General features: G+C 33.0%; 1 protein-coding gene across 1 annotated transcript; it reads left to right on the forward strand.

Moving 5' to 3' along the window:
- Positions 1-10,465: 10,465 nt before the first annotated feature.
- On the forward strand, positions 10,466-11,618 carry LOC140867221 (uncharacterized). Its single transcript, XM_073272298.1, has one exon. The coding sequence runs from the start codon at positions 10,508-10,510 to the stop codon at positions 11,378-11,380; it is 873 nt and encodes a 290-aa protein (XP_073128399.1). The 5' UTR covers positions 10,466-10,507; the 3' UTR covers positions 11,381-11,618.
- Positions 11,619-12,920: the final 1,302 nt, after the last annotated feature.

Genomic DNA, 12,920 nt, shown 5'->3' on the forward strand with positions numbered 1-12,920 from the left:
TAACTCGATTTACTATTTAGAGCAGTAGGTAACAGGAACTTACCAAGGATTAATAAATATTGGAGAATTGGAAGTTCAAATATGTGGAATTCCAGGAAAATAAGTGGATTAGCTCATTCTTGGCCTAGAGTTTCTGGAGGACCATAAACCATGGAAATGCCTTGAAAAAGGAATAGAGTTTATGGCAAAAGAAAAAACTTGGAGGATTCAATAAAAATTCTACGAGATGGAAAACCAAGAGAATTGGATAAAGAACAATCCCTTAATGAGATTCGAAAAATCTGTTTACAAACAGAGGAAGAAGCAATTGTTGAAATTAGTAAGTCATGAACATGATTTACTAGAACGCATTGAAGAAGTGGAAATGAGTAACCATACTCTACCTTCTAAGGCCTTAGGAAAACTAAAGGTAAATATTCTTAATCGAATTACTGAGTTACAACACAGTCTGTTAAAAATGGAGGGGCCATTTAGTAATATCCCTTTAAAAAATGACAAGAAGTCCTTTCTCCATATACATTTCAATAGGGATGTTGTATGAACAATATAAGGCTGAATATTTTGCAGCTTATATTGACTCGGGAGCAGGAATTTGTACAGCAAAAAAAGGAGTCTTCCTTGAAGAATGTGAAGAAGAATTACCAAAAATTGCTGGACGAGATTTCTCTCGAAGAATTTTAATTCTTTGCAAAGGAATAAAACAAGCAGAGATCCTTATAGGAGGAGCAGGTCAAACACCTTGGTACAAGGTAAAGACACCACCAATCTATTTCCATGATACATGAGCTAATATCCTGTTAGGAAATAACTTATTACAAATGTTTAAGAAGTACACACAAGACAATGAGTCAAGAAGACTTATGTTCACTACAATTTGTGATCATAATATTATCGTTCAACGACTCAAGGTTGCTTTTTATCGACAAATACCGATAATATTTCGCAGCCAGCGTGGTGATAAAGGACAACTTTTTCACCCAAAAATGAAAGATCCAAGAAGGTTTGGAGAAACCATGTTAAAAATAACAACAGAACAAGAACTCCAAATAGAGTATATGGAGCTTCTCAAAGTAACTCTAAATCACAGAGATATAGAGTTAGAAAATAAGGTATCCCTTGAAGATGTCAAAAAGAGGCTCAAAGAAAGTTACAACGAGCATCTTTTGGCATGGTGGGATAGAAATCAACTCAAAACCAGTCTTACTCTAAAGGAAGGCAAAGAGTATGAATTCGTCAGATATAAGCCTATCCCAATGAACATAACACATCAAAGGGATATGAGAATGATTATCAAGGAACATTTGAACCTTGGTCTAATCAAAGAAGGAGTTTCACCATATAGCAGCCCAGGTTTTCTGGTCAGAAATCATGGTGAAATAAAAAGAGGAAAACCCAAGTTAGTTATTAACTACCAAGGTATTAATAAAATCCTGGAGTTTGATGGGTACTTCATACCGAGTAGAGAACATCTAATTAGATGTGTACGAAATGCTAGAGTGTTCTTAAAATTTGATTGTAAGTCTGGATTTTACCAGATTCGAATGGAAGAAGGCAGTAAGAAATTCACAGCCTTCTCTACACCACAAGGACATTATATCTGGGAAGTTATGCCTATGAGATTGGCTAATGCACCCCAAATATTTCAAAGAAAGATGGATAATCCTTTTAAAGATTATTTCAACTTCATGTTTGTTTATATTGATGATATTCTTATAGCATCAAAAAAACATAAATGAGCATATTAAACATTTAGAGATTTTCTCTAAAATTTGTACACAAGAAGGACTGGTTTTATCTGGAAAAAAAAAAGCAGCCATAGCAACAAGAAAAATTGAATTTCTTGGAATTGAGATTGATGAAACTGGAATAATTCTACAACCTCATATTGTGGAAAAGGTAAAGAATTTTTTAAATAAACTCAAAGATGTAAAACAACTCCAAAGTTTTCTAGGAGTAGTTAATTTTGCAGGGATGTTCATAAACAATCTGGCAATGTATAGAAAGGTGTTTAGTCCTTTGTTAAAAAAAGATGCAAGGTTTATATGGACCGATGAACATACTAAAGGGGTGAACCAATTAAAGGAGATATGTAAGAATCTCCCAAAAATGGCTATACCCGTGGATGAAGATGATCTGGTGTTATTTACAGACGCCAGTGACGAATGGTATGCAGCAGTTCTTACTAAGATCACTTCGGATGGAGAAATACCATGCAGATACTGTAGCGGTCTTTTTTCAAAATCTGAGGCTATCAGATGGCATATCAACGAAAATGAATTTTATGCAGTTAAAAGGGCTTTCGAAAAATGGCCATTATTTTTACTTGCTAAAAAATTCACTTTGAAGGTTGATAACACTCAGGTAAAAGCTTTCCTAAGGAATAAGATTGAATCTAAACCTGAGAAGGCTAGGTTATTAAGATGGCAAGCTTTATGTCAAAATTATATTTTTTATATTGTTATTATTAAATCTCATGAAAATATTCTTGCAGATTTCTTAACAAGAGATGGAAGGCAGTGACATAGATTTCGTCATGAAAATGCAGAGGCATCTCAGGGAACACCTTGAGTTGCTTCAAACCGAGTTCAACAGCTTGTCATAAGTGGCGATATGGCGGGCAGCTTGTCAACAGCATCTCAGGTATCCAATCGAATCACAGGATGTATGCAAGCTCGAACTCAACTATGAGCTGCTATTCAAGGGCCAATTATGTGTGCCATAGAAAAACCACTGGTTTCTCAAAAACAAGAAATACAGCCACCGATTGTAAAACAATATGTTGAGGATTCTAATACTCAAGAAACAAGCGCTAATCTATCATCAGCTTTTGATGATCTAGATAAAGCAACAATTGATGAGGATAACTCATCAAGTCAACCCTTCGCATATGGGGTAAAAGAAGAAGAGATCAATCTTAGGCCCCACACTGACAAGGGCAAATCTAAGATTGATACTAACCCAGCTGTAATTTCTCCATTTCAGGTTTATCAACAAAGATGGGAGAAATTAAGTACAAGAAGTGAAATCAACCCGATCACTTGCAGGGTTGATGTTGTAGGAATATATCCAAGGGTTTGGCTAAAAAACAATGTCAATCCTAAGGATGTAAATCTATGGTATGAATTTGGGGCTCTAGCCTCAGTTTATACAACTTCACCAGGATTTCAGGAAATATCACAACTACCAAAATGGATTCAGGAAGCAGTCCAAGAAACATGGGCAAATAATGATCATTTGTCCAGAGGAGATGTGCTCGAGTTATACTTCTTTAGTGCAGCTCCAGAACCAACAGGGAAAGGATCACACGAGCCCTTTAATTTCATCAAGCTAAGGAGACCTGACATGAATAATCAAAGATTTATCAATGATCCTATATCTGAAGAAATACCATTGGTGTCCACCTTTGGAGAAAATGAAATTTCAACCAGAAGGGCATGGGGTATTTGGGTTTGTCTCACCGATATGGATAAGGTCAAGTTTCCGTTCAAATTTTATCAAAATTCTGTGAACGGATCATTACTATTAAACACAATGACATGAAAAACTACGACTTTTGCGGAAGAACTCTTCGAAAAGAAGAGGAACTTTTTGTGGAACAACAAGCTGTCGGGGAGTAAAGAAACTCGCCGAAAATTTTGTAGTATGGCTCATATCGGAAGATGGTCAGAGAATATCTGCCCAGAATATCCAAACCAGAAGGAGCCAGAATTCGGAAAAACCTTCAAACCCCGAACGGATCGAAAAAAAATTTTCGAGACAAGCAAAGGTGGACAGGGACCATCAAAACCGCGTTTTTCCAGGGGCCCACTGCAAAAGCAAAAGATGCCCCGACAACAATAAAGAAGGCATGTGAGGAGAATAAATCCAAAAGAAAAAGTCAAGCATTTGACTCCTCCACTAGTAAAAGATGTCATCGGGCATGTGACTCCCACTAGCAAAAGATGTCATCAATAATGGCATAAAGAATTCAAGACAGCTGTAAGATTCCCTGAAGTTTCTCGGTGAAACGAGTGGAACTTCGGCTATAAATACAGGATTTTAAGGAAGTTGAAGACATCGATCATTTCCTTCAGTTTTCTTACAAATAAAACATTGTAATATTTCTCTTTCTATTATATTAAGTTTTACTTTTATGTATTACAAGAACAAGGCTACTATGAGTAGCTAAACAAGTCATTTCCTCCTCTTCAAAAGAGGTTGATTTATGTAATAATATGTTGTCTGAATAAATTTCCGAAGCTCTTCTCTATCATGTTATTTTATTTAAAAAATTAAGCTTTTACTATACGCCATAAGGTAGAAAACGAAATAGGGCTGTGCTAGCTGCTGCTGAAGGAGTCTGTGTCAGGAACCATCGGTTGCGATCACGTGGTTTGGTTGTGAGGAACAACCTGTAAAACCTGGTGGACATAACCCGGCAACAGTGTGGTCAAAGAGGTATTCTGCTTTAATTTACTGACGGAAGCATGATGGGATTAAGCCTTTAAATTTTAAATAGGGATATAAAGGGTAGAATGTGCATTATTTAGTTTTAAGGACAAATTCAAGAAACTATTTAATGAATCAGGGATATATTTAGAACATGAAAAGTGAAAAGGATATAATACGGAAAATGGAAAAGATACTGAGATATATTTAGGAATTGTCCCAACATTGGCTGACTCATTGGATAAAAAGTTAAAATAATGTAAAATAAACATTTTAAAATAAAAAAATAAAACATATAATTTATATAAAGAAACACTTGCAAAATATTTAAAGATAAAAAATATAAACTACTGAGGATGTGATGATTAAGTTAACTTATTCTGAAAAAATCTTGATGGTTGTAAAAATTACGAGTTTCACATATATAATATATTAAATTTTCTTCTTCGGTCGATAAGATTACAATATACTCAGAAGGTAAAATATGATTTTTCAAGTAATAGAGATTAGGGCACATCATGAAAAAAATACATTATAAAAGAATGAAGAAATTTTAAATTGCAAAAATTTTCTAAATGAATCCAGTAAAATTTATAAACCTTACATCTAAAAAACACGCGTTATTTCCAATTTTTCAACAAAAAAAAATGCAAAAATGACATAGGAAATAATAAAAATTAAATGAAATCATTTTTTCAAAAAAAATATCCGAAAAAACATTTCACAATTATTTCAATATATCAAAACATTTTATTAAATTTTAACAAGTAATTATACATCATATTTCATTTATGAAGTTTTATCATATAATTTTTTTTAATGAATAAATTTCAGATTTCGGTTTTCTATTGTACTACTTAAATAATGATTCAAGATATCAAAACATTTTATTAAATTTAACAATTAATGATTCCGAAAACACATCTTTTTATAAAAAAAAATGCAAATTTTAGTCTTGTATGTATTAGAGTACAACATTATATATTTTATTTAATCAATTATGTTTTGGGAAATTTGCTCAAAAATTCCTAAATGCAAACATGTTTTGCTTTGGGGTTCCTAATCATAAAATGTGGTACAAAACAATACAAGATGTGGTATAAAACCATACAAGATATGATATAAATTAACAAAAAATGTGATACAAAAAAGTGGCTAGAGAGTGTAGAGCAAAATATGTTTGCATTGGGGATTTTGAGCAATTTGCACTTATGTTAATCAATTATGTTCCGGCAACTCGGACGATCAATGTTAGTCTTTCTTAATTAGGTAACGGATAATTACCATTATTAAATTTTTATGACTATATTGTTTGTTTGTTTTTTTTCGAAAGGACTATATTGTTAAGAACATATGAACGTTATGAGAGGTTTTTTAACCACACAATAATAAAAATCTAACAATTATATTACCAGTCTAATACATGATCAATGATTTTGACGGGAATGAGAATTAATAGTAAAACCTAATTAAAAACTATAATGACGGGAATGACTAAAAATCTAACAATTATATTACCAGTCTAATACATGATCAATGATTTTGACGGGAATGAAAATTAATAGTAAAACCTAATTAAAACTATAATGACGGGAATGACTAAAATTAATAATCGAAACTTATTTAGAAACTATCATTGATTTTACAAAAAGTACTATATTAAAAATATAATCGTATGAAAAATACTAGATTAAAAATAAGGATAAAAGCTAAAATGGTCATGTAAGTTTGTTCATTTTATATTTTGGTCATGTAAGTATTTCAATTTTGAATTTTGATCTTATAATTAAGTTAGATTACGTCTTGGCTTACGGTCAAATTTTTTGTTTTTTTTGGAGCATCATTTTTCCACAAGTCGATATCAAATTATGCTGAATTGCTCCAATCCATATATAGTTTCACGAACCACATTTTTCAAATGAACCAACTAGGGGTGGGTCGATACGGTATACCGTACCGAAAATCGGATACCGTATATCGTACCGAAAAAATCGGTATGGAATTTTTCCATACCGATACCGTACCGTATACCGAATATACCAAATTTTCGGTATACCAAACTTTCGGTATGACGAAAATCTATACCGTGTACCGATATCGAATTCAAAAAAAATTCGGTATACCGAAAAATTGTCAGTATACCGAAAAAAATTTGGTATACCGACAAAAAAGTCGGTATACCGAAAATTTTCATATATATATTTTTAAAAAAAATTATTTTTCAGTATTTCGGTATATACCGGTATATCGAAAAAAAAAATTTACCATACCGATACCGATACCGAAAATTTCGGTACAGTATCATACCGTACCGAAATTTTCGGTATATCGATTTTTTCGGTAATTTAGGTAATTTTTTCGGTACGGTTTTCCGGTATTTCGGTATTTCGATATTTTTTCTCACCCCTACAACCAACAATGTTCGGGTATTTCTTTCAATAGAGGATGTTTGACTGACCTTATAATGATTTATAAACTCTTTAAAATAACTTATAAGCCGATTTGGCGCTTACAAGTTGTTAAAATTTGTTTGGTCAAATTTTTTTTAAAAAAATTATAAGCTGCCAAAATAAGTTGTTTGACAGCTTATAACTGTTTTTAAAAAAGATCTCATTTTAATATTTTATATTTCAAAAATAGCCTTGCATATTTTCGTAAATGTCCATCATATTCTCCATCCATTAAATATTAATTTTAAAAAAATTTCAAATAAAATAAAATAAAATTTTTCTAATTAAAATATAAAATAGTTTTATTTTTTTAAAAAATATATATTTATTCTAAAATTATTTTCGTATATGTATAACTTGTTACATTACCTTCATAACATTATACATTTTTTTAGTAATTTTGATAATAAAAATTTTTTTTAAAACCAAACATATCAACATGTTTAAGTTGTTTAAAATAAATTTATCCAAACGCTTTAATAACTTATTTTAAAAATATTTTCTGACAACTTATAAACTCTTAAAACAACTTTTAAATTAAGAAGCTTATCAACTATTTTTAATAAGTTTAGCCAAACACTTCACAGTGTGATTTCACTACAACTTGACTATCCATTAAGGAATGAAGCCTACTTAATTCGACTTATATTGATAAAATACATTATGTTCTACAAAACCCGTATTTTTTTTAAAAAATCCAACTAAACTGTTCAATAGATAAATCTTTGGTAGCTATATGACTACATCCACCAACCAAAAGGGTAAAAACATTCAATACACCCCCAAGGGGTGTTCAACTTGGTGGAGTAGGTGAACTCTTGGCCAAAGGTCAGGAGTTCGATTTCTCATGCCAACACTTTCTTGGACTAGTTTGTCGCACAGGGTTTACCCAGTGTGGTTTACCTGACTAACGTAGTTTGCAGGCTATTGCGTTAGTCCGGGGGTTTATCCAGAGCGCACCGAAAGATAGCGGTTGCGGGTTCACACGTCACAAAAAAAACATTCAATACAAAACATAGGTGAAAGGTGTGATAAATTAAAGTGCAACGTGCGAGACGATGAGCTGCATTGTTTGCACTACAACTAACACTGTGTTTGGAAGAGTTAAAAATGAAATTTGGAATTGGATTTAGAATTAGAATTAGAAATGAAATTGGATTTAGAATTCCATTATAGTGTTTGGCTAATGTTAATTAGGAATTAGATTTGATAGTTAAAATTAAACTAATTTTATATTTAAAATTTTTTGTTTTACTTATTATTTTTAAAATATATTTCTTATTAATAATATTTAATAGTCAAATATTTTTTTTATACATGGTATATAATAAATATAATTTATAAATATAAGGAAAATATTTATTTTTTATTAAATAATTTTTTTAATAATGAAAAAAATTTCATCAAAAGAAAATTGAGATAAAGTCATCAAATTATGATAAATTAAGTTTTAGCATTAAAAATAATTGAAGTTTATCATAAAAATAAAGAATTTATGTAATTTTTAAAATATATAAATATTTTAAAATGGTTTCAAAATAATCTTTTCAACTATATGATAAAATATTTATGAATTAAATGTATTGTTTTTAGAGGAAATGATATTTTAGTTAGTTTAAAAAAAAAGTTATTTTGTCTTTATAACCTAAATCCCATGAAATTCCATGAAATCTTTTCATTTTTGCTAATATTTCATTGAGTAACACTCCTGTGAGACGGTCTCATATGTGATACGGGTCAACCCTATTCATATTTATAATAATAAGTAATACTTTTGACATAAAATATAATATTTTTTAATGAATAACTCATATAAGAAATCTGTCTAAAAAAAATGACCCTTGAGACCGTCTTATAGAAGTTTTTGTCGATTTCATTTAATTATATCAAATCCCATCAAATCCCACCAAATACCAATCTAATTTTAAATTCCATTATATCAAACACTTCCTTCCATATCGAAATTCTCCACAACAGAATTCACTACGACTAATATGCCTTGAACCATCAAAACGACCTTGCACAATAAGATCTACAATGATCGAAATAATTCTTCCTTATTTATTCACATCAAAAATTTTCGGTAACATTTAGTGAAAAAAACAACTAAAGTTAAAATATAAGCCATCTCGAAGGACCAAAATCTAAAACTAGATATTTACAACATCAAAACCCAAGATAAAAACAAAATTTATCGTACCATTTTAATCTTTTTATTCCCCATAAAATATCATATATTAAGGCACCGTTCTTTTCACGGTATTACTAATATATGTATAACTCATCTCATCTCATTTCACGTTCTTCTCATCATATTATTTATCTATATATTAACTATTTATTTTACATCAATCAAATCATTAATTATTTATCTCACATCAATCAAATCATTGAATTCAAATTACTATATTACCCCTCATAAATAATATAATTTTTATTTTATTTATTGTTAAAAAGATAAAATAGTCATTTAACATTTTTATATAAAATTTAATCAATCAAATCAAATAAACCATAATCTATCAATCAAATCCAATACAATTTTAACTATCATTTCTTATTTATTTTTTATTACATTATACTACTTATCTATATATTACTTATACCATACCTCAAACCAAACAGTGCCTAAGTAACTAAAAATCGACATTTTTCCATTTGAAAATCACAGGTAACTCAGTGTACCATTGAAAGCAAAATTCTAAAAAATGTGAAGGGTGTCGAAGCGTGAAAGTCAATCTTTAAACTTTTTAAGCTTAAGCGCGATTACTACGAGTTTAAACGTAAAAAGCGTTTTCAATTTAAACTATAATTTTAGGTAGTCATCTCACAAAATTAACGGAGTAAATAATGAATAAATATAATAAGTTCAAGTGTTATGCATTAATTCTTTGTGAAATTCTAATTCAATTTATTTTATCATTTATTTCATATCACGTGTCATCGAACATAAACTAAATTAATTTGTCTTATCCCTCAATATGTACTGCATTTACATCATCGCTACACTTAGTCATACAATATTGTACATTTCTAATATTGCTAACACTCACTAGTAAAACCGCTAATTTAAGATTTATTTTCGTCTTATTAGTCAATTTTTGTTTTAAAAAAATCATATTTAAGTGTATTTAATGTCGCTTTATATGGTCAACACATGTCTGATCATTTTTTTTTCGCTTTTGACCGAAACAGACCGAAACAAAGTGTTTTGAAAAAGATTCAAGGTTAAACAAAATTAATAAAGACTTAATCAAGTTTTTTGAACACCGATAGAAAGAATGATAGGTAGAGACCAGCTAACCCATTACCCCAAAAAGATTTTTAGTAGATTATAAATAGATCTCCATCCCATTATCCACGTCCACGTGGCGCAATCTGGTGGGTCCTAGAATCTCATTGGACCACGTACAATTATTCTGGAAGTTCCACCGTACACGAGGCCCCATGCTTCCCCCCCTACGTGCCCCCTATGGATGCGCCACTCCCTCCATTCCCATTGGCCACGCGCCTCCACTTTACACTCCCATTGGCCGCTCCGCTCCGCCCTATACCAATCCTCTCACTTTCACTATAAATTCAGATCTAACCCTTTTCAAGAAACCAATAGATTCTGCCCGTGATCGGCCATGAACGGAAGAGGTGGGTGCTGTGTAGCGAGGTACGCCGGGGGTGCGTACGATGTGGCGTCTAAGGTGGACAGGATAATGCTCAGGTTTCGTCCTATAGCTCCCAAGCCGGCTTCTGCAGGTGGGTTCGTCCCCGCCGGAGTGGTGCCGGAGATCAGCCAGAGGTCGGATGGTAGTTCTTCTGGACGGAAGAAGAGGAGGAGTTTGAAGGAGGGGGAGGGTGGTGGTGGTAGAGTGACTAAGAGGTGTGGCGGCCGGAAGCGGAGGCCTTTGCCGGAGGTAACGGCGTCTGGAGGCGGAGAGACGGTTGTTAAGACTCTTACTCTGCTGCCGGAGACGCCGGTTGTGAAGGAGAGTGTGGGGGTCGATGGTTTTCCGTTACCGATCGACGTTGGTTGTGGTCGTGTGAGTGCTCCTCCGTGTGTGGATCACGTGATGGAGGACGCGGCGGCGGCGTCGGGGCGGAGGAAGGTGGCTGAGTCGTGGGTGAGGGTGGAGAGGGTCACCGACAGGTGGGTGCTGGATAGCTACGGGTACGACGTCGTGCTGGGGCGTACGGACGTGGAGAAGGTGATGAGCTTGGATCTGGACACGTGTCCTGGTTTCGTGTCGGACAGTAGCAACAACGTGAGATGGATCAATGCGGCCTATAAAAAGATGGCGGCGGGGGAGGAGGTGGTGGTGAGGGTGGTGGTGGAGGATGGGGTGGCGCTGCCGGCGGAGTGGGCGGCGTTCACTTGCCGGGTGAGGGTGGTGACGACGTGCGGGAAGGAGAAGGGGTCGTCGACGCTGCCGTGCGACGTTTGGAGAATGGAGTGCGGAGGGTTTGCATGGAGGCTCGACACCCAAGCAGCCCTCTCTTTGGGATGGTGAAAGTTGATTATTAATGTTTAATTTGTGACTAAACAAAGAACACCTTTTTTTTTTGAGAAAAATAAGGAAAATGGTGTTTGATTTGGCTAGGTTTTGGGATAGAAATTGTAAATATAGTGCCTTTTTCGATAGTTTGTTTTGGGAGTATGGAGTTCATATGTACATTCGACTCTTGTAATCTTGATGAGTAGAGAGTTTCAAGTGGTTAACATTGGATTCTTGTTACATGAAATAACGATTAAAGTTGCATAATAAATCTTCGAATCAGATATATCCAGCGTCTATCACTTACAAAAGATTATAGCTAAAAACGTACAGATCATATTATATTTATAATAATTATATTGTGATATTTTTTATTCAATATATTATTTCCTCAACTTTTAATTACAAGCTCTTCAACGTTTAAAAACTATATAAGATTGAGAAGGGTCGATGCTAACTCTGATGTCATCATTGATGGCCCAGATCAATTTTGCAGGTTAAATCAACAAGATTGGACCAATGATATTCCACCTTGGCACTATCCGGGTGGGGTAGCATCGATCAATTCATGAGATTGACCTAAGAATCATCCTATAATTTTCGTTGTAACCAAAACATTACTCCTTCCCATTTCCGATCCGGGCACCTAGATCTGTTTTGGGGGAAAACAATGTGGAAGCTTTCAACTCCCGCCTAAAGTTAGAATTCTTATGGCGACCTTTGAAAGATGTCATCCCTTAATCTCCTCAAACATCATGTGAGGGATGTATCAAAGAATTAGAGTTGTGGTGTACTTGAACTTAATCAGTAAATTATATATTATAAAAAAGTCATTACATTGCACTACTTAAAAAAAATAGAAAAATCGTGTTTTTGGTAACATATATTTGACTTTAGGATTTTGATAATCTATGTTGTCAAATTTCAATTTTAATATGCTATCTTTGCTTTTTTGGCAACTTTCATCTTTTTTCGACTTGGCTCTGACATGAAAACAATGCAGTATTAGTATGAAACTAGAGTGTATAGTGTCAAATTATCACTTTCAATAAAAAAATATACTAGTATTACCAAAAACAATTGCGTGACTAAAACTAAAATTTGATAACATAAAAAATCAAAATCATAAAATGACAAATTTGCAACACCAACATGCAAATTTCTTCCCAAAAATGAAGTTGTGCACTAGAATTAAGAAGATGATATAGACTTCCGGTGTGAAAATTAAGTTTCATTAGATCAAGTAAAAAAACTTACATATGTAATAGAAAATATTTGGGGTGGGCTATAAACTAAGACTGACATAAGATAGATCCGTCCTTGATCATGTCCGGACGGTACGTGTTCTTTGTGTAAATAAATTTCATTATGGTCGACGAGCCATTGTATTATATTTTGTCCGGTGGTTAATTAGAAATATTTGTAAAAATACCTCATTTTGTTCTCTTTTGAAAAAAAAAAAAAACTGGGATGCTTCCTTTTTTTTATTGTGCAAATTATTTATCGAAGTTGGTGATGCAATTATTTGTCATGTTATGTTGGGCAACCTGGAATG

This window comes from Henckelia pumila, chromosome 4 (genome assembly GCF_033568475.1).
Source record: "Henckelia pumila isolate YLH828 chromosome 4, ASM3356847v2, whole genome shotgun sequence".
Taxonomy (NCBI): Eukaryota; Viridiplantae; Streptophyta; class Magnoliopsida; order Lamiales; family Gesneriaceae; genus Henckelia; species Henckelia pumila.

Excerpts from the sequence above, each read along its gene's own strand:
- LOC140867221 (XM_073272298.1), top strand. The coding sequence starts at position 10,508 with ATGAACGGAAGAGGTGGGTGCTGTGTAGCGAGGTACGCCGGGGGTGCG.